Below are 20,895 nucleotides of genomic sequence, written 5' to 3'. Positions count from 1 at the left end.
AATTATGAACTGTGGTTTGTGTGAACGTTTGTTTTCTGTGGATGACTTAATCCCGTAGCGTTGCGGGAATTTGCAGGCATTATAGTGGGAACTGGCCTGTCCCCACGATTTACTTATAAAGTCAGCAACGCAGAGCAGATGCTGTTCTGTAAATCCAAGAGTTTGAACGTCAGTTCAGAGCTTTTACATTCTGATAACTCTCATCTCCTATACACTAGTTGTGAAATATTTACATAAATATGCCATGTGCGTGAATATGTAAATATATGAATGTGCAATATACATGGAGGTTAGCGTCTGCTGCCCTCAAAAGTCAAAGCTGTGTTATCAGCTCAGACGTTGCTTGTGTTGGGGCCATGTTTCTGGTGAAAGGTGGTTCCCTTGCATTTAGTATAAGCCATGAATGGGGAGCAGGAAGCCCAGCGCAGAGTTTGGATGGATTGCGTTTTAAATTTTTGATTGGATCCAACGCATTGAATCCCCCCATGGGTTTTCCTAATGCTTTTAGTCTGCCAGAGCCGTGGCTGAAGCCTCTCCTTTGATTTAGGCTTGGGCTGGTGACAAAGTTGTACGTCCTAAACCCCAAAGCTATGAGCGTCATCGAGCTTTACGGCATCCTGGACCCCACCACCCGAGACTGGACAGACGGGGTGCTGTCCAACATCTTCAGGGAGATCAACAAGCCGACGGATAAGAAGGAGCGAAAGTGAGTGTAAGGAGGGGAGAGCCTGGGTTGGTTTGTAGTGAATTAGCCAAAACTTCACAAATAAACAAATAACGTATGGTATCGTAGTTTCACGTCTGGAGGCAAACAGAGTCAGACGCTGGAGGCTCTGCCCGGGAAGGGCCAGGTACCCGCTCAGTGCTGTTCATGTGTTATCTTAACCACTGTCCTCAGCTGTGACTGTCCCCTAAACCGTGGAGGAGGCTGAGGTCCAGGGAAGGGAAGAGCTTGCCCCAAGGCCAGGGATTTGAACCTGGGATGTTTGAGTCCAAGCTCTCCAACACAGCCACCACGCCAGGCTGCCTATACAGCCAGGTAAATCAAGGGAAGACAGCAAAGCCTCGTGGGATGTGCTGGAACACCCGTCAGAGCTGCGCTTTCTCGCCGGCAGGCTTGGTTGAGGACGCCTGCCCTGCGCGAGTCGCGCACACTGTGGTGACGGTCTGTGAGGCCGGAAGGCAGGCACCCCGTGGGAACATTGAGTGAAAAGCTTCCCCCAGTGTTGGTTATTCTCCTGACACCTCTCAGGTGAACCCAGGGACAGTCCTGATTGTATCTCCTAGCCCAATCCCAGCAATTAAAGTAACCTTTAAACAACTAAATCATTCGTCTGAAGTCTCAACTGATGACTTTTGAAACAGCCTCTTCTTAGCAGTACCCCTCCCGACTCTGGACCAACCCAGGATTTCACACCGTGCACAGCTGTCCTGTCTCTCTGACATCTTCTAACTCCGAGCAGTTCCTCAGGTTTTCTTTTTTTTTAATCGAAGTACCATCAGTTACAATGTATCACTTTCTGGTGTGCAGCACAGTGTCCCCTTCATGCATATACATACATATATTCATCTTCATATTATTTTTTATTAAAGGTTATTACAAGATAGTGAACATTGTTCCCTGTACTATACAGCAGAAACTTTTAAAAAATCTATTTTTATATATAGTGGCTAACATTTGTAAATCTCAAACTCCCAAATTTATCCCTTCCCATCCCCTTTCCCTGGTAACCATAAAATTGTTTACTATGTCTGCAAGTCTGTTTCTGTTTTGTAGAGTTCAGAGTGTACTTTTTTTTTTAGATTCTATATATGAGTGATATCGTATGGTATTTTCCCTTTTCTTTCTGGTTACTTTACTTAGAATGACGATCTCTAGGTCCATCCATGTTGCTGCAAATGTAACTACATATAATTATTACTATTATTATTATTTTTTGGGTCAAACCTGTGGACCAAGTAGGGTGCTGTCTCAGGTCCTGGTTAGACAACCCTGGGAAAGATGTTTAACATAAATTGGAAGATCACACCAAGTTCCGTCATTGGAAGCCATCTAGGATCCAGGGCTCACTTTTCTCTGGTTGCCGCAGGTATATTTTATTTGATGGTGATGTGGATGCTCTGTGGGTGGAAAACATGAATTCTGTGATGGATGACAACAAGCTGTTGACATTGGCCAACGGGGAGCGTATTCGGCTTCAAGCACACTGTGCTCTGCTCTTTGAGGTAAGTTGTGATGAAAAATAACTTGGGACATGTCCTTCTTTTAATTAACATTTATAAAAGTTTATTAAAGTAGTTAGAGATGGCCAAAGAAAATCCAAGCAATGCGGAAGCATTTATGGGTGAGTACAACCTACTGGCTTCATCTCTTCTTACTGTATCCCAGAGATAACTACTTTTCACTCTTGAGTTGCTTCTTCTGATGGTTACCGTAGTATCTAAAAGTGACACTCTTAACATGCTATTTCTTCCCTTATCAAGTTTACACATTATCTGTTGACTGAAAGTGAAGGTTCATCTTTTATACCATCAGTCCACCTCTCCTCCTTAGACTATATTGCTAAATCAGTTAAACTGGTAAACATATTTACATCATTATGGATAAAGAAATTTTTACTGTAGAGCCAACTAGTATTCTGTGATATACTTGCTAGAGAAGGAAGAAATCCATGAACTGTGATAGATTTACTTTCTTTTAGAGACATTTTGTTTTTGACCTGGTGTTTGTAGTTGCCTTTCTTTTTCTTTCACACTATGTGCCTTTATCTTCATTTGTTTTTTCAAACTTTCTATCATATCCTCTGGACCTGTTTCATAGCTGTGGCCCTGAGACTTGCTTTCACTCTAGCTTAATGTTAATGCCGTTTGTAACGTGGCCTGCAAAATTTGCTGACATATGTGTATTTATGCATATCATTATCTTATTGGCTGAACTGTGCCTTTTATTTTTTCGAAGAAAGAGAGATGGGTGTGTTACTATTGCTATTAGAGGCATACTTATTAAGTTTCATATTATCTGATCTCAATTATGTTAAAAAATTAAAAAAACTGAAAGGGAAACACTTCAAAACAATGTTTCTTGGTGGTAGGATTTGGATAACTTATTTTCTTTATACTTTTTAATTTTTGTCAGATGTTTTATAGCATGTTAATTTTTCCCATTAATTTTTTAGTAAAAAATAAACTTAAGAAGTGCTACATCAGAGATGCATAATCTTCCCATGATAAACCCAAGTGTTCAATTAGAAGCCTCATAAAAGCTATGTTAATCTGAGTATGACTCGGGTTTTATGCAGTTGTAAAAACTTTGCATAAGCAAAGACTTTTAAACATGCATTCTAGTTGTTTATAGCTGTAGAAAACACTGACTTTGTTTATTTCTCCAGGTTGGAGATTTACAGTATGCCTCCCCTGCGACTGTGTCTCGATGTGGAATGGTCTATGTGGATCCTAAAAACTTGAAATATCAACCATACTGGAAAAAATGGGTTAATCAAATACAAAACAAGGTGAAAATGATTTCCAAAATGAACTTAAAGTTATTAGTATTGGTGGCTTGTTGGGTAAACATAACTCAGAGGGATGTTTATAGTTGAAGACTATAACCTTGACCTTGACCTGCCCATGATCCTGAGCACTTAATGTTATCGGTAAGTTGGATGAAAACATGGAAGGCATTCTTACTAGATTTCCAGATAATTCACCACTGGTGGGATAGGTAATGACTTTGATAGTCTACATAAGTTGACAAATCTTTTCTGTGAAAGGGTAGAGAGTAAATGTTTTAGGCTTTGTGAGCCATATGGTTTCTTTTATAACTCCTCAACCCTGCCTTTGTGGAATGAAAGCAGCCTCAGTTCATGAATGGGCATAGCTATGTACCATTAAAACTTTATTTACAAAAACAGGTGGTGGGCCAGATTTGGCTTAGTGACAGCTAAGGGGTTGGTCATAGTGACAACCCCTTGTCCATCCGAGCCCAGCTGTAGAGAGACTTGTCTCCACAAGGTACCCAACTCCTCCCCTTTTGCTCAGTTGGACAAATGCAGTGTGTGCAGGACCTAGTTTGTCATGGAATTGAGATCTGATGGTTTCAGTTGACCTCGAATCATGTGATATGTCACATGGCTGCTCAGAAATGTGTGTTGCCTTAGTGACAGGCTGCATTGAAAGGGGCATAGATAGATGTAACAGTCATGTGAAGGTTGTGGTTTGACCATACCCAGGACACCATGAGTAGGGACATAGCATGTGTCTCTACAAGGACCACTAGGCTGATGGTTGAATTAGAAACCAGGATGTAATTACCCTAGAGAAAAGAAGACCTAGGGAAACATGGTAGGACCATTTGAGGCACACTGTCATATGGTGAATGACACCCCTGCAATTCCTGGTGGTCATCAGTGCCTTGGTGGGGAGAGGGACTTCCCACTGATTTGCAGTCTTTGCTCGATGATGGTGGCCATGTCACTTGAACGCTAAGATAGTCAGCCCTTTTTCTGTCAAATGGGAACGTTTATCTCACTTCCCTCCCAGGTGGTGGGGTAGACTCTATGGCCATGAAATTAAATGCTTCACAATGAAATGAAAGTGTATTACAAAGGGCAGATTTCTCTACAAATGTAAGGCACACTTATCAGAGTGTACTCACCTGCCGAATATATCATGCATCAGAACATGTTTCATTTCTCACCTCCTCTCTTTGCAAGAAAAGCCTTCCACAACTTCCATTTAGATAAAGGAACCCTTGGAAAGGCTTTAGCATTCTGCTGTTTTATAGGTGGAGCAAGGTGATTTACAGAGTCTGTTTGGGAAATACGTGCCCTATCTCATGGATGTGATAGTGGAAGGAATAGTGGATGGAAGACAAGGAGAGAAGCTGAAGACAATAATTCCTCAGACAGATCTAAATATGGTAAGAAACCATCTTTGTTAGCAAAAAGAAATTTTTCCCTAAAGATGGACTCACGGTGGGCTTTCAAGGGAAGCAAAGATGCCAGATGGGTAAGCTCTAAATCACCAGCTACTGACAAGGAAGACATAACACGTCCTTTTGTGACCCTGTGCAAGACAAGATACTGGGCCCCATGTGTCTGAACCAATATGGTGGATCATGTAGTTCCCATCGCTCTGGGATCTGGGACCCCAGAATTTATGACCAGAACTGACCCTGGTTGGGGTGTGTGGAGTATATGGGCTGACCCAGGCATTTTCCTGTGAACCAGGTAACTCAGTTAACCAAGATGTTGGATGCGTTACTAGAAGGAGAAATCGAGGACCCCGATCTTCTGGAGTGCTACTTCTTAGAGGCTCTGTACTGCTCCCTGGGCGCTTCCCTGCTCGAGGATGGAAGGGCTAAATTTGATGACTGTATTAAACGTATTGCTTCTTTGCCTACTGCTGATGTGGAAGGAGTTTGGGCCAGACCCGGGGAACTGCCAGGTAGGAACCAAATGTAACCTGTTTTCCTTCTCAGAATGCTTTTGGTTAGGTTTTTAGAGGATGTGACCTTGACTTTCCATATGTGTGCCTGTATGGGTTTCCCACCTTGTTTCTGTAGAGAAACATGCAATGGTCAGTGCACCTGGCAGTACCGTCAGGACAAGTTCAAATGCACGGACTGCTACAGCAGAAGCCCAGCTCCTCTGGATGGCCTTTCTTGATGAGTCTAAACATTTCCTGCCCTGGCTTAGGCACTGGCTTCCTTCACTCTGTTTAAGCTCTTTAAAATTTTAACATTTTATCTGTCTTTGAATTTCTTCTCCTTCGGGGTTCTCTATCTATTTTTTGAACCCCCTCTCTGAAGTCCCCCAACTTAATTCATCTGCGATCTGCCTGAGTATTTGCACAGTAGACAATCACGTGCGGACCTATAGATCATTCATAGGGAACAAATAGCATTAGTTCATTGCAAGCATGTGCCAGAGCTGATGCTGTATTTCCATGTCCAAGGTCGAAGTGAAACAGACCCCTGTGTGTTACAGGCCAACTTCCAACCTTGTATGACTTTCATTTCGATCCCACACAGAAGAAATGGATACCATGGAATAAATTAGTGCCAGAGTATGTTCATTCCCATGAGAGGAAATTTATTGACATCCTGGGTAAGTGAGAACCAAACCCCTGTTCCTCGGCTTACGAACGGGTGGTTCTTGTTCCGTGAGGAAGAGAGGAAGATCCCCTTGTGGTGCTCTGAGTCCCACTTGGAGTGCTGGTTGAGAGAAGCTGAGAAACATGAGCCATGGGCTTTGCCAGGAAGGTGGCACTTTTGATTCCTTCTATGTGCTGCTGGCTGTGAGCATCTTCAGACGTCTGTGCCTCTCAGCTCTCTCCCCAGGCAGGCCAGTCCTGACAGGTGGGGGCGGGAGGTGGGGTCGGAGGGGTGCTGGTCTGCTTCCCCTCACATTGCACAGGCTCCTTTCTGCCCATAGGGCTGGCTAGGCATGGGGAGGAATGAAGAAAGGAGTGAAGGAGGAATCAACAAGACGGCGTTTTGTAAAAGATGCTGCCTTGAGAAGTTGTGTACTGTGGATTATGTGTATTGGGCCATATTTAAAACGCACACCTCTGGCTATTTGGATAACAGAGAGGCTGAAGAATTTCACAAAATGAACATCCGATTTTGGCTCTAATAGCGTTCTGATAGAGTGAGGTGTACTTACTTTCTCATAAACCAATCAGGATTAAAAACTGCCAGTGTAGGAGTGAGACGGACCTGACTTTGAGGTCTTCAGAGGAAGTTGCTGGTCAGGAAACCAAATCCTGCAAATAAGTGAGTGACATAAGGGAAGGAGAACCTGGAATCAAAATTGGATGTGTAGATATAAATAAGAATTAGATATTAAAACAGTCTGAGAATTCTACACCTAGACTGTGGTGATGATGACACATATAGAAATGTATCAAATTATACACTTAAAATTGGAGTTACTTTTATGATGTGTAAGTTACACCTCCATAAAACTATTAAAAACAATGATTGGGGGAAGAAAAAGAAAAAATAAAGAAGAGAAAAGAAAAGAAATAAACAAAAAAAATTTAGAAAAAGGAAAAAATCCCAAAATATAGAATAAAATAAAAACAATGACTCAGGTAATGAGGTTCTCCGAAGATTTCCCCCATAGATACATTTTTGAGATCATGTCTTGGGTTTTCGCTGATGCTTCTCATAGGATTTATGGGATCCTGTGAAACGCTGAGTTGCCAAATGCTCACCTTGTTGGCATTTCTGTGATGCTCCCATTCTTCACATATTCTTTAGTTCATACAGTGGATACAACCCGTACTACCTGGACGCTGGAACAGATGGTTAAGATTAGGCAGCCGATTCTTTTGGTTGGTGAGTCTGGCACCTCCAAGACAGCCACTACTCAGAACTTCCTCAAGAGTCTGAATGAAGAAACTAACGTAAGTCATTATTTGTATTTGTTATCTATTGCCGTGTAACAAATTGTCCCAAAACAAAGCAGCTCATATGACAAACACTACCTCACAGTTTCTGCAGGTCAGGGGTCTGGGAGTGGTTTCACCGGGTAGTTTTAGCACAGGGTGTCTCAGGAGATGGCAGTCATGTGGTGACCAGGGCTGTAGTCATCTGAGGGCTTGACCATGGGCTGGAGAACCTTCTTCTAAGCTGATCAGCCTCAGTTCCCCACCATGCGGACCTCTCCAAATGTTGTCGAGGGTCCTCTTGTCATGGCAGCTGGCTTCCTGCAGAATGAATGTCCAAGATAGCAGAGCAGATGCTACAGTGCCTTGTATGACCCAGGAAACTCCACACCACCACTTCTGGCATTTCTCCTATCTATACTCAGAGTTGTCCTACACAGCCCACCTGCTCACCATGTCAACTCTCCTGGCTTTAAACAATGTTTATTTCATGTCTTATAACCCAGTGAAGACTCATATCTCCTACAAGAAACCGTCCATGATTTTCAGGCTGTCTCGCTGTTGTAGACTTGCCCCCTAGTCCCCACACTGACTCAGTTCTCTGTTAGTGTCGTCCATCATCTAAGTTCCACGTTCCTGTTTTGGCCTTCTGGAACCTGAGAGGGAAGAAAGTTTCCCACTGCTTTCCTCTCTAACTGTTCCTTAGGCTTGTGCCTCCGGGAGCACAGGGGCTCCAGGAAGCGACGTGGCCCTCCGGGGCGGGGAGTGGTGGCCCAGCTTTGTGATGGGCACTGTAAGGGACGTGGGCAGGAGTGGCCGGACTGTCCGTGGATGAAGGGTGAGGCTCACTCACGTACCAGCACCTGCAAACGTGGTTTATTTAGCTTTTGGGATGCCACTGTGGAGGGCACACAGGGATGTTTATAGCCGGAGGGACCTACAAGTTTATGGAGTCAGAAAAGAGAAACCGTGTTCAGAAGCCCCACCCTCCCAGGCTCTTCACCAGCGGGACTCGGCGGCTGGTGCTTATCAGCCCAACAAGAACCATCCAAACACGTTCACTGCAAAGAGATGCACATTCATCTTGTGATGCTCAGCTCAGCTGCACCTGCCCTCACGGGCACCTCAGGAGAAGGGTGGCATCTAAGGCAGTGGTTCTTAAAGCATGGCTTCTGGACCAGAAGCATGAGCATCACCTGAAAATGTGCTTAAACTACCAGGACCTACTGAATCGGAAACTCAGCCCTCCCAGTGATTCTGAGGCATAATTAGATGTGGGAGCTGCTGGTCCGTGAACTCTCACCAGCCGCCCTGAGAAGGGCGGGGAGAAGCCCCGAGTGTGTGTGCGTGAGGCTGTGCGCCCCGCTGCGCAGGAATCGGGGGGCCTCCCTCATCTCTTTCTCAGCAGTTGCTTCCAAGGATTAACCAGGGATCATTTGTGCTCTCTTTGACCTATTTATTAAGACGTAGCAGGAGTGAGAGTGGCTTATGTTTGGATACGGCGTTGTCATTGTGAAAACACCTTGGTGTATTTTATCTCACTTGATACAATCACTCTTTGAAGTAGTCCAAGTGGATGGCATTGAAATCACCTTCCAGATGAGAAAGATGAGGCTTGAAAGGTTAAGCGATTGTTCCGAGCTCACGCGGCTAGGACTGTGCAGAGCTCCCCGCACTGTTCCCCAGGCCACATTGTCCCACTTGGCAACTAGTTAGTGCCTCATACGCCCTGCCCAAAGGAAGGAGAAATTCTTGCTTTAGCACTAAAAAAATAATGAAGTACAGGCTCACAGTGGGCTGCAAAAGAGTGAGTTCTGATACCAACGAATCTGCAAAATAGATGCTAGCTTATGCTCAAACACGTGCGCTGCTGGTACCGTGAAAAAAGACCACCTTTTGGAATAATCTCGTTCTGTTCCAGATTGTGTTAATCGTCAATTTCTCCTCCCGCACCACGTCCATGGATATCCAAAGGAACTTAGAAGCAAATGTGGAAAAACGAACCAAAGACACTTACGGCCCACCCATGGGGAAACGCCTCCTGGTGTTCATGGATGACATGAACATGCCAAAGGTAGGGCGAGGTCAGGCGGCGGAGGGGCGGGGCAGCGTGCTGCGTCTGCGTGCGCGGAGTGGGTAAGTGTGAGAACGTGTGTCTTCACGCTGCACAGTGTCACCAGGGCCCGGGTTCCGGGGAGCCAGCTTAGGGGACAGTGTGCCTGGAATGGTCTTCTTAAAGAGAGGGACTCTTTCCTTACTGACTGTGTTCCTTAGTTTCTTCAGGGAGTGAAGCAGGCGGCAGATGGCCTCAGCTGTATTCAGCGTATGCTTAAGTGGTTTCCAAATGAGCTGTGCTTTCGACAGTAGTACCGTTCTCAGCCCCATATGCATGGGAAGCATAAGGGCAGGCACGTCCTAAGAATTCCTCTGGACTTACAAGGAAAGGGAACTTGAGCCTGCACGATGAGTGTGCTTCTGGGGCCAGGGCCTGAGAGCTGTAGGGTTTTCTTAGTACTAGGATTTAAATTTGTATCATTTCTGCAGAACCGTTTTTTTCCCCTAAAATCTATCTTCCAGATGGACTGTTTGCAAAGCCAGAATCCATCCATCCACACTTCTGTTATCCATGCATATATCCATCTATCCATCCAATGCATGCACCTACCACCCATGCATATATCCATCCATCCATGCATCCATGCATATATCCATGCATCCACTCATCCATCCATCCATCCATCCATCCATGTATCCATTCATCCATCCATCCATCTATGTATCCAGCCAGCCATGCACACACCTGTTTATCTGTCCATCCATCCACCTCTGTCCATCCATCCAATTAATATTAACTGAGCACCTCCTACGGGACTGTGCTGTGAAGTGATGAGCAAAATGTGTGCAGTTCCTGCCCTCCTGGAGCTTATAATCTAAAGAGGGACACAGATTTTTAAAAAATTACATGAATTTTTGAACGAATATACAGAATTGCCAACTTTGAGGAAGCTCTGTGAGACTAAAAGCAGAGAGATAAGACTTCGTTTAGCCGGTCAGCAGAGGCATCGCCAAGTTCTGCTTTCTAATACTGCTCTTCTTCCTTTTCTTAAAAAAAAAAAAAAAACAAGGTGGACGAATACGGGACGCAGCAGCCGATCGCCTTGCTGAAACTGCTGTTGGAAAAAGGCTACTTGTACGACCGGGGGAAGGAGCTGAACTGTAAAAGCATCCGGGACCTCGGCTTTATTGCTGCGATGGGCAAAGCTGGAGGAGGCCGCAACGAAGTCGACCCGCGATTTATTTCACTCTTCAGTGTCTTCAATATTCCGTTTCCTTCAGAGGAGTCCTTGCATTCAATTTATTCCTCCATCCTCAAGGGCCATACCTCGGTAACTTGATTTTAACTAGAAGTCCTTGTGTTGCGTGGAAATGTGGTGGGGACACAGGCTTTCGGCGCAGGACACAGTGCCTGCAGCCCACAGTGCTTTCAGGGTCCCGCCAACAGGCTTTAATTTCTTGCGAGACCAGAGGAAGAAATCAATATAATTCAGCCTGAATTACATTCCTCTTTATACCAATGCACTCATAATATATATAAAATATTTAATTATAATGGAATAATATCAAAATAGATTTTAATTATATTCAAATAATATGTAAATAGTACATTTTTACGGGAGAAGGGGCCCCTGAAGGTGTACGTGCCTTGGGCCCACAGAGGTTGTGATGGGGCCCTGAGTTCCATGGGCCACCTTGAGTGACAGGACTGAACCAACAAGGGACTTGGGCTCTGGAGTCCATCCCCGCTCTGCAACTTGGGCGAGTGCCAGGTGCTCTCCCAGGCCCCCTCCTCATCTGGAAGGCGGAGGTAATGCTGGTACCCACCTCACTGAGGTTTTGGGGAGAATGAAAGGAGAAAAACGCACGAAAGTGCGTAGCTCGGTGCCCAGCACACAGCAGGCACTCGTTAGCTACCCATCCCCGCTGTCCTTGTGGTGTTTTACTTGGCCCCCACGAATGGAAGCCGCTCATTTAAATAACGACCTTCTGCTCCTGGCCCTTCCCTTCTAAAGCAGGCCGGAAGGGCCAGGCAGGAGAGGTGAAGGCGTGAGATGGCCAGCTGTGCCTGGCGGAGTGTTCATGCCCTACCTGAAGCCAGTCGCTTCCAAAAATCTGTGAGGTCTGTGCCAGGCAAAAAAATCTCAGATTGAGGGCTGGTTTGGGGCTTTGGTTTTATATCACGTTGACTTGCCAGTTAATGTGAAAATCTAGGGATAAAACAAATAATATGCAATTAAAAAAAAATCTAGGGAAACAGAAGCAGATCCAATGATGAGTTTCTCTGGTCTTTTCATTTTTTTTGGATTTATCTCCTCTTAAAAAAATTATAGTAAAATTCATGTAACGTAAGATTAATTATTAAAACCATTTAAAATATACAGCTCAGTGGCATTTTAGTACATTCACAATGTCGTGTAACCACCACCACTGTCTAGTTCCAGAATATTTTTATCACCCCCAAAGCAGTTGCTCCCACCATCCTTCAGCCCCCGGCAACCACCAGTCTGTGTCCTGTTTCTAGATTTTCCTAATCTGGATATTTCATCGAAATGGAATCATGTGCTGTGTGGTCTTCCGTGTCTGGCTTCTTTCACTGATTATCATGTTTTCAAGGTCCGTCCGTGTGGTAGCCTGTATCTGTGCTTAGCTTCTTTGAGGCCAAATCATATTCCATTGTACAGTTGGACCACATTTGGCTTATCCGTTCATCCATTGATAGATGCTTTTGTGAGTGTGTGTGTGGGGGATGTCTTCATTTTTCAGGTGTTTCATGAGAGCATCGTGGCCGTGAGTGACAAGCTGACATTCTGCACGTTGGCACTTTACAAGAACATCGTTCAGGATCTGCCCCCCACGCCATCCAAGTTCCACTACATCTTCAACCTTCGCGATCTCTCACGGATTTTTAGTGGTCTTCTCCTGACTAACCCGGAGCGGTGAGTTTGTTTTGTCTCACTAAAATGCGCCCCGTTTATGGTGGTTTCTCTTTTTCTTTTAAGACAGAGGACCTATCAGTGAATGTGATGAGTCAGTGTGTCAATTAATTACCCAGTGTCTTTTGTTTCTGTTAAATGGAGAACAGATTTAAATGCTTGATTCCAGTCTGATGCCTTGTAAGCCCTTGAGTTGAAGCCATGTGGGACCAAGAGAGGCAGGTGTGTGGACGTGTGGACAGGTGTCTCCAACCCCTCAGTGGGATGGCTGTGCTGGCCAGTGATTCTCGGTTCTAACGTTGGAATCTGCCCATGTGGAGCCTTTCATTCATACGAATGAATGGTTTCCAGTTGCCAATTGGTTATTATAGATGTGTCTTTGGGAGAAGGAAGCACAGAGGACAAAGGGATTTAAGTCTGGGTGTAGAAATTTACTCATTAAAACCAGACTTACTTGTGTATTTACATTAACGTATACTTTAACCTACGTAGATGTGCAGGGATAGTCCAGTTTTGTGGATTCACATTATGAATCCACTAAATGTTGGGAAATGAATTAGGAACTTTCCACGTACCCAAACTGACTCCAGGGTGCCCTGGAAGGCAGCTCAGGAGAGGGCAGCCCGAGCTATTTAGGGGGGAGTGAAGGCTCTTTGCCAGAAGCCAGAGAAAGATCCAGAACTGGGGCCAGACGGAGCTGGTTCTTAGAAAAAGGAGCTGCCAGTGTTCGTGATGCTGATTTTAAGCTCATATGTTCCAGCAGGTGAGAGTTGTGTCAGGTTCTCATGTCCCTTATAGATAATGTCCTTTTTCTTCCCTGTAGTAGGGTTAGTTATGAGTGACAACTTTATGGTGTTTACACTTAAACTGTTAGCTTCCTTTAAATTTCATTAATGTGAGACCAGGGAGGGGGGAGACCATAAAAATGTCATTTTTTTGCACCCCATTTAACCATCTGAGAATATTAGCATTCAGCCTGCTCTTCTCTGTACGGTTTTGTGGCTGATTCTGCCCTTTCCACCACATAGGTTCCAGACCGTGACCCAGATGGTGAGAGTCTGGAGGAACGAGTGTCTGAGAGTCTTCCATGACCGGTTAATCAATGAAACAGACAAGCAGCTGGTCAGTACACTGAAAATGTACCAGCAAATGCAAATGCAAAAAAACCCCCCAAAAAACCCAAAAGCTAACCACAAAATTCTTTTTTGGGTGAAAAAGAAATGTATAAAAAAACAAAAAAACGATGTATTTTTTATATAGAACCCTGCAGAAAAATAGAGACTAACAATGAAAGTCAACAGATAAAGGTGGGAGGGTTGTTAAGTGCCTGGCAGCAAATGGGAAAAAAGAAAATCGAACAGAAGTGACTTCAGATAATCGTGGCGTGTGCTCTTTTTCTGACAAGTCTTAGCACGTTTATGGTACTGAGTTTGGGTTCTGAAGTGGTCTTATATTGTAAGGTCCAAGGCCACATAGGAAGCTTGGTCGCGGAACATTTTAACGATGACGTGGAGGTGGTGATGAGGGATCCCATCCTGTTTGGAGACTTCCGGACGGCTCTGCATGAGGAGGAGACACGCATCTATGAGGACATCCAGGATTATGAGGCAGCCAAGGCTCTGTTCCAGGTGCGGACGGGACTCCCCTTCTCCGTGGGCTTACTTCTCCCAGCAGCACGTTCACTGCAGGGGTGGCCAGGAGGTGGAGCTGGCAAGAACGCCCACGCCGCCATCCCTGGGTTCGGGATGTGGGCTTGTGTCTGATTCGGTGATTTCCTCGTCCAGTGGCGCATGGGAGTGACCCAGGGAATTTGTTTAAGCACACAGACCCCTGGGACCCATCCTCATGCGATTCTCTTCATCAAGTCCATGGAGGATCCCGGGTTCTGATGCACAGCCAGCTTTGGGAAACACTCAGACAACCTGCTAATATTCATTTTCATCTTCGTTCATGAGTTGAGCCCTGTAACCAGCTTTGGCTCGCAGCTGGCCAATCACAGACCAGCAGCTGGAAATCTTGAGGGTGAAAGCTTGTCTCATAAACCCAAAGGATTTAATTGTTTCAACCAATATAGACGTTCAGAAAACTCTCTCCTCTGTTCTCAGTCTCTCCTGCACAAAAGGAGAGAGTCTGTCTCTTAAAAGCCAGTGATCCTTAAAAAAAATTTTTTTAAAAAATTTTAATTCAGGAAATTCTTGAAGAATATAATGAAAGTAACACCAAAATGAACTTGGTTCTGTTTGACGATGCTCTGGAGCACCTGACCCGCGTGCACCGCATCATTCGAATGGACCGCGGCCACGCCCTGCTGGTCGGCGTCGGGGGCTCGGGGAAGCAGTCTCTGGCCAGGCTGGCTGCCTTCACTGCCGGCTACGAGGTGAGCTGACCTCCCCTCCCAGAAATGGGTTTCATGTGCCAATTTCTGCAGTTGGCATTTCCTGCAAATATTGGAACAATCTATAACAGATCATAGCACCATGCTTTTATAGAGTATAAAATGGGTTTTTTTTGGGGGGGCGGGGTTTGACATTATTTTAACTGAATATTTGAAGCATCCAGCTATTGTATTGCTTTTGGAGCGGCAAATATGTCGAATCCAGTTGGAAAGTCAAATATGAGCAAGTCCTGTGACCGGTGACGTGTGCTCTTGTAGAGGAGGCTTGGCCCAAATCTCCGTGGATCGTGTTCAGGGTCAGCGATTTGCTGGCTTCTGCGTCTGCACAACCAGCACACACAGTCCTGGGCTGCTATTAGAATCTTAAAAAAAAAAAAAACACAGCTTTATTGAGATACAACTCACAGATGATACAAGTCATCCATTTGAGGTGTACAATTCAATGGTTTTTTAATATGTTGAAAAGGCATGACATCAGCACGGTGTTCAATTGCAGAACGTTTTCTTCATCCCAAAAAGGAACCCCCTGCCCCTTAAGCGATCACCCTCTGTCTTCCTGTCCTTCCAACCCCCCCAGCCTTAAGAAACCACTAATCTACTTTCTGTCTCTATTGACTTTCCGATTCTGGATTTCCCTGTGAATAGAATCACAGAGTATGTGGTCTCTTGTGAAATCATGTGTTCAAGCTTCATCCATGCATCAGAACTTCATTCCTTTTTGTGGCTGAATCCTGTGCCACTGTATGGCTGGACCACATTGTGTTTGGCTATTGTGAGTAATGCTGCTATAAGCATTCTTGTACAAGAGTCTATGTTGACATATGTTTTTATTTCTCTGGAGTCATATGGCAATTCTCTGTGTAATCATTTGAGAAACTGTCACATTGTTTTCCAAAGGAGCTGTACCATTTTACATTCCCGTCAGCACCGTGGGAGGGGCCCTATTTCCCTATTTCCCCATCCTTAGATCTTACAGATAGCTCCCGCAGTGCCCACAGGTAACTCTCCAGCGGGCCCCTCTCAGACTGGAGACGTGCACTGTGCAATGAGACTACATTTCGAAGAGGAGCTGTCCCCAGAACTCACCTTCCCCACACCCTCCTTAGTTCTCTGGTATCTGATTCCGTTCATCATTAGGGTCTTCCATTACCCTCGATGTCTCTGTTTTTACTGAAAACTGTCCCGTGGTGCAGAACGAGGTCTTTTTTCAGCCTTAGTCATTCGTTTCCAGGCACTTCTGGTCCAACCTTTCTAATGTGAAATCCAGGTGCCTGCCTTGCGTCCCTTTGACCTGTCCCCTGGGAGGGGACATTTCCCGCTGGGTTTCGAGAATCTTTCCACCAGCAAGTAAAAGGTGTTCTTCTGCACGAACTGTCTTCTGGAATCAGACTGAATGCCACATCATTACCATCATCCCAGAGTGATCACTCTTGTTCCTGGAACCACTGGTCTCTGTATAAACATTATATGTCCTCATTGCAACAGTTTGGGAAAACGCAGAAACATCTAAAGAAAATGAAGGTCATCTGTAATCTCATCACCTGATGATTACCGCTGTTAGTTCCTTGTAACATTTTGGTGCACTTCCTTCCAGAAGTTTCCTGTGACTATACAAATATATTAACTTAATACCAGCAATGGGTTAATGCTATACGTAGCTTTTATAATCTGTTTTTGAGTCCACTTAACTCTGTATCACTGACATCTTTTCAAGTCAGTAACTACAGATATTTGCATTTTCCTTTGAAACACAGCGCGGCGTCCCCTCGCCTGGACCTGCCGCCCACCAGCCCTCTCTGTTGGTGGACGGTTCGCCTTTCCCTTGCTTCACTGTTACACGCAGTGCAGTGATGCACACTCTTTTTCATGTGTCTTTGCACAATGGTCAGCTTTTCCCGTAGAATCATTTTCTTTCCGACCCCCAGAGTGTCCCATCAGGGTTTGGCGAAAAGCGATGTCATGGTCCTTCTCTGCGTCCTGTGTTCCTCACTCCACCATAGCCTGTGAAAACGGCCCAGGTCACCTGCTGTCGCTGGTCCCTCTTTACAGTTGCACAGCCCGACGGTGTTCGCAAGCTCCGACCTGTGCCGCTCGGAGCCGTCTGTCCCTCTGCAGGGACCCCCCCCCGCCCCCGACCTCGGGCCCTGTGCTCACGGGAGTGCTGTGCTCCGCGCCGGCAGGTGTTTGAGATCCTTCTGAGCCGAGGCTACTCTGAGAACAATTTCCGGGAAGACCTGAAGAACCTCTACCTGAAGCTCGGCGTTGAGAACAAGATGATGATCTTCCTGTTCACGGACGCCCACGTGGCCGAGGAGGGCTTCCTGGAGCTCATCAACAACATGCTGACTTCAGGTACCCGGGGGGCGGCGCACACGCCGGGCTGGCTGCTCATCTTTCCGCCGGGTTCATCCAATAAGTGTTACCTTTGGTTTTTTTGGAGGGGAGGGTGTGTAATTAGGTTTATTTATTTATTTAATGGAGGTACTGGGGCTTGAACTAGACACACACTCTACCACTGAGCTATACCCTCCCCACCAAGCGTTACCTTTTTAAAGCACTTACTACCTACAGAGGGGACATTTCTCAGGCTACCACAGATGGGTAGGAACCGGCAGGTGAACTGTGCTGGCTGGAGCATTTCAGGCCGAGAGTCTGGCGTGTGTGGTGGGGTGTGGTGAGCTGGTGGAAGGGATGCAAACCAGGTGGAGGGGCCACACCACACAGGGCCTTGTGGGTCATTTAAAGGAGATTAGATTTTATTTTCCGTACAATGATATGGTCCAGGCTTACATTTTAATTTTATTTATTTATTTTAATGGAGATGCTGGGGATTGAACCCAGGACCTCGGGCATGCTAAGCATGTGCTCTACCACTGAGCTACTCCCCACCCCTCCCAACCAGATTTACATTTTTAGAAGAGCCCTCTGGCTGCCCTGTGGGGACTAGATTAGAGACAGAGAGGGTGACTGGCTTGGAGCTACCGCCCAGGTGCAGGTGAGAGATGATGGTGCCTTGGGTGGGGCACAGTGGGAACAGCAGTGGGTAGATAAGAGCCTTGAGATATTTTGGAGGTAGAGCCCGTGGGACTTGGATGCTCCTGATGAGGTGAGGGAGTGTTGAGCATGGTTCCCAGGGTCCTGGCTTGCGTGAGTGATGAGTAGTACCATTTACCAGGAAAGGAAGACCAGATCAGGCCCATGCCATGTGGGGCACGTGGAGCCTGCTACACTTACAGACTGTTAGAGAGTTACTAGTTTTCGAGGCTGCTGTAGCGGTACCACAGAATGGGCGGCTGAGACAGCAGAAATGTATTGGCTCACAGTTCTGGAGGCCAGGAGTCCGAGATCAGGGGTGGTTCCTTCTGAGGGCTTTGGGGGAGAATCTCTCCTGGCTTCTGGTAGCTTGCGGCCAACCTTTGACATTCCTCACCTTGTGGGTGTGCCACCCCATCTCTGCCTTCATGTTCTCTCCTTGTTGTCTGTGTGTATCTGTCTCATTGTCCAAATGTGCCTTTTGTTTGTTTGTTTTTATTGAAATACAATCAGTTATAGAGTGTCATTTCCTGGTGCACAGCACAATGTCCCAGTCATGCATATACATACATATATTTGTTTTCATATTCTTTTTCACTAAAGGTTATTACAAGATGAATATAATTCCCTGTGCTATGGAGAAGAAATTTGTTTTTTAAATCTATTTTTATATATAGTGGCTAACATTTGCAAATCTCAAACTCCCCAATTTATCCCTTCCCACCCCCTGTCCCCCAGTAACCATAAGATTGTTTACTATGTCTGCAAGTCTGTTTCTGTTTTGTAGATGAGTTCATAGTGTCCTTTTTTTTTTTTTTTTTTAAGATTCCACATATAAGTGATATCATATGGTATTTTTCTCTTTCTGGCTTACTTCACTTAGAATGACAATCTCTAGTTCCATCAGTGTAGCTGCAAATGGCATTATTTTCTCCTTTTTATGGCTGAGTAGTATTCCATTGTATAAATATACCACAACTCTTTATCCAGTCATCTGTCCACAGACATTTAGGCTGCTTCCGTGTCTTGGCTATTGTATATAGTGCTGCTATGCACATTGGGGCGCATGTATCTTTTCAAATTAGAGCTCCCTTTAAATACATGCCCAGGAGTGGGATTGCTGTGGGTCATGTGAAATGCAGATTCACACTGTGCAGGAGGGAGGGAGGAGACCTAAATGGACAGAGGGGCAAATGTCCCCTTTATATAAAGACACCAGGCATATTGGATTAGGACCTACCTTGATGACTTCATTTTAACTTGAGTACTTCTGTAAAGACTCTATTTTCAAGTGCCCTCAAAGACGACATTCTTAGGTCCTGGGGGACTTCAACATGTCTTTTTTAGGGGAACACAATTTAACCCATAACAGACAGGCTGTTGGATATAGGAGTCTGGTTCTCAGAAGAAGGGCTTAGGGTGGAGATGTCAATTTCAGAGTCACTGACATGTGATTGGTAAAACCTTGGGAGTGGATGGAATCATCCCGGGGGAGGGTGTAAGAAGCAAAGCGAGTCCAGGACTGGATTCAGGGAGAAGAGGAGGAATGAGCCAGAGCGAGGGAAGGCGTAGGAGAGCCAGGAGCGAGCTCCTCTCTCTCTTGCACGCTGCTCGGCTGCGTTATTACAGCAGCAGGACACACAGCACGGTCAGCAAAGGGAAAAGTGAGCCGGACGACATCGAGGGGAACCAGGCGCAGGCTTCCAGAGCCCTCTCCCAGGAGAGTCACACAGGGCACACTTCGTTCTGCTAATGACGAGTTGTGACAACCCGTGGAGGCGTCCTCAACCAGGGACGCCCCGTAGAGACTCGGCGCCCAGGGCATTTACTGTGGGCAGGTCGTGCAGGCACCTTCTGCCTGGCACATGGCAAATTTTAGATTTCCAGAGGGAAAGCAGGTGGTCGGCATGAACCACAGTTTGTACAAAGAGTTGAAGCATGGTGAGCCCCTGTGATGGACGCATGGTGGTAGGAACCCTCCTGGAGTCTCAGTTCCCAGATGCCAGCCAAGGGCCAGCACCATCAGCAGGCTTTTGCAGGGAGAGCAGCCTCAGACCTGGCTGGGTTAACTCTTTCTGCAGGGAACCCATCTGATAGTTAATAAAAATGTTTTGTACTAATTTAAAACAACAACGAAACAGAAAGCGCAACTAGCCAGCATCTGGCTGTTTCTTGTCTTGGGGGCCTGTCCCTTTCACATCGCCATTTATTTATTTATTCCGTAACTCTCATCAGGCCTAAACCTGGGAGTGTGTCGACTCCTAACCTCTCCCACATTTGCAAATGCTTTTTTGTCTCTGAAGCCTGTCCCTTCTCTCGCGTTCCCTTTACCTTCTAAGCCAGACCCTCATGGTGTCTGAACTTGACTTTTTGCAGACATCTCTTCCTGCTTCCTAAGATAGTGCTCTCTGCGCAGATCACTTGTTTTTTTCTCCTCCGAAGCCTTCTTTCCTCCAGTCTCCGCAGGCTGACCTCCCCTGGCCCTGCAGCCTGGATGCCCTTCTCATCGTATTTCCCAGGTGCAATCTTTGCATCCTGCCTCTGTGTCTCGTCCAGGCCTGGCACGCTCTCCTTCTCCCTCTATCAGCCTCCACGGTTGCAAGTGGCAGAAGCTCAGCTCAAACTGGCTTATGTGAAATTTAGGAGAAATCAAGGAGATGGTATTGATTCATGAAACTGAAAAACTCTAGGTTGGATTCAGGGGCTCAAATAGTATCATCACGAACTGGTCTCTCCCTCGCTCTTGGCTTTACTGTTTTTCTCCTTTTCCTGCATTTTTGGGTTCTCCCAAAACAATTTTTTTTTTTTTTTGATGGCATTAGAAGCTGCAGACTTGCATTCTTCTTGCTTAGGTCCATGAATGAGGGTTCATCCTTCCCAGGAGGTGTGGCCAAAGTGCCCGATAGGGCTCTCATTGGCTGGCTCAGATCACATACCCATCCCTGAGCCAATCACACTGGCCAGGGAGATGCAGGGTTCTGATTGGTCAGGCCTGGGGGGCATGTCAGGGCCACCCAAAACTACATCCAGACTTAGGACGAATGAAAAGCGATTCTCCAGAGGAAAAGAGGGACCTAAGACAAG

The 20,895-nt window shown here is 45.8% G+C and overlaps 1 protein-coding gene across 1 annotated transcript in view; it reads left to right on the top strand.

Annotated features, from left to right (window-relative positions):
* The window catches only part of DNAH10 (dynein axonemal heavy chain 10), a 120,652-nt gene that overhangs the window by 68,150 nt on the left and 31,607 nt on the right, over positions 1–20,895 (top strand). Inside the window, exons 39-52 of the mRNA XM_074355938.1 lie at positions 548–706; positions 2,091–2,226; positions 3,390–3,512; positions 4,784–4,918; positions 5,229–5,445; positions 5,988–6,107; positions 7,265–7,410; positions 9,314–9,466; positions 10,518–10,778; positions 12,214–12,386; positions 13,412–13,505; positions 13,844–14,011; positions 14,572–14,760; positions 16,959–17,130. Of these exons, the coding sequence (XP_074212039.1) occupies positions 548–706; positions 2,091–2,226; positions 3,390–3,512; positions 4,784–4,918; positions 5,229–5,445; positions 5,988–6,107; positions 7,265–7,410; positions 9,314–9,466; positions 10,518–10,778; positions 12,214–12,386; positions 13,412–13,505; positions 13,844–14,011; positions 14,572–14,760; positions 16,959–17,130 (2,246 nt within the window). The remainder of the gene's footprint in view (positions 1–547; positions 707–2,090; positions 2,227–3,389; positions 3,513–4,783; positions 4,919–5,228; positions 5,446–5,987; positions 6,108–7,264; positions 7,411–9,313; positions 9,467–10,517; positions 10,779–12,213; positions 12,387–13,411; positions 13,506–13,843; positions 14,012–14,571; positions 14,761–16,958; positions 17,131–20,895) is intronic.

This window comes from Camelus bactrianus, chromosome 32, assembly GCF_048773025.1.
Source record: "Camelus bactrianus isolate YW-2024 breed Bactrian camel chromosome 32, ASM4877302v1, whole genome shotgun sequence".
Lineage (NCBI taxonomy): Eukaryota > Metazoa > Chordata > Mammalia > Artiodactyla > Camelidae > Camelus > Camelus bactrianus.
This window is presented reverse-complemented; position numbering and strand designations above follow the sequence as displayed.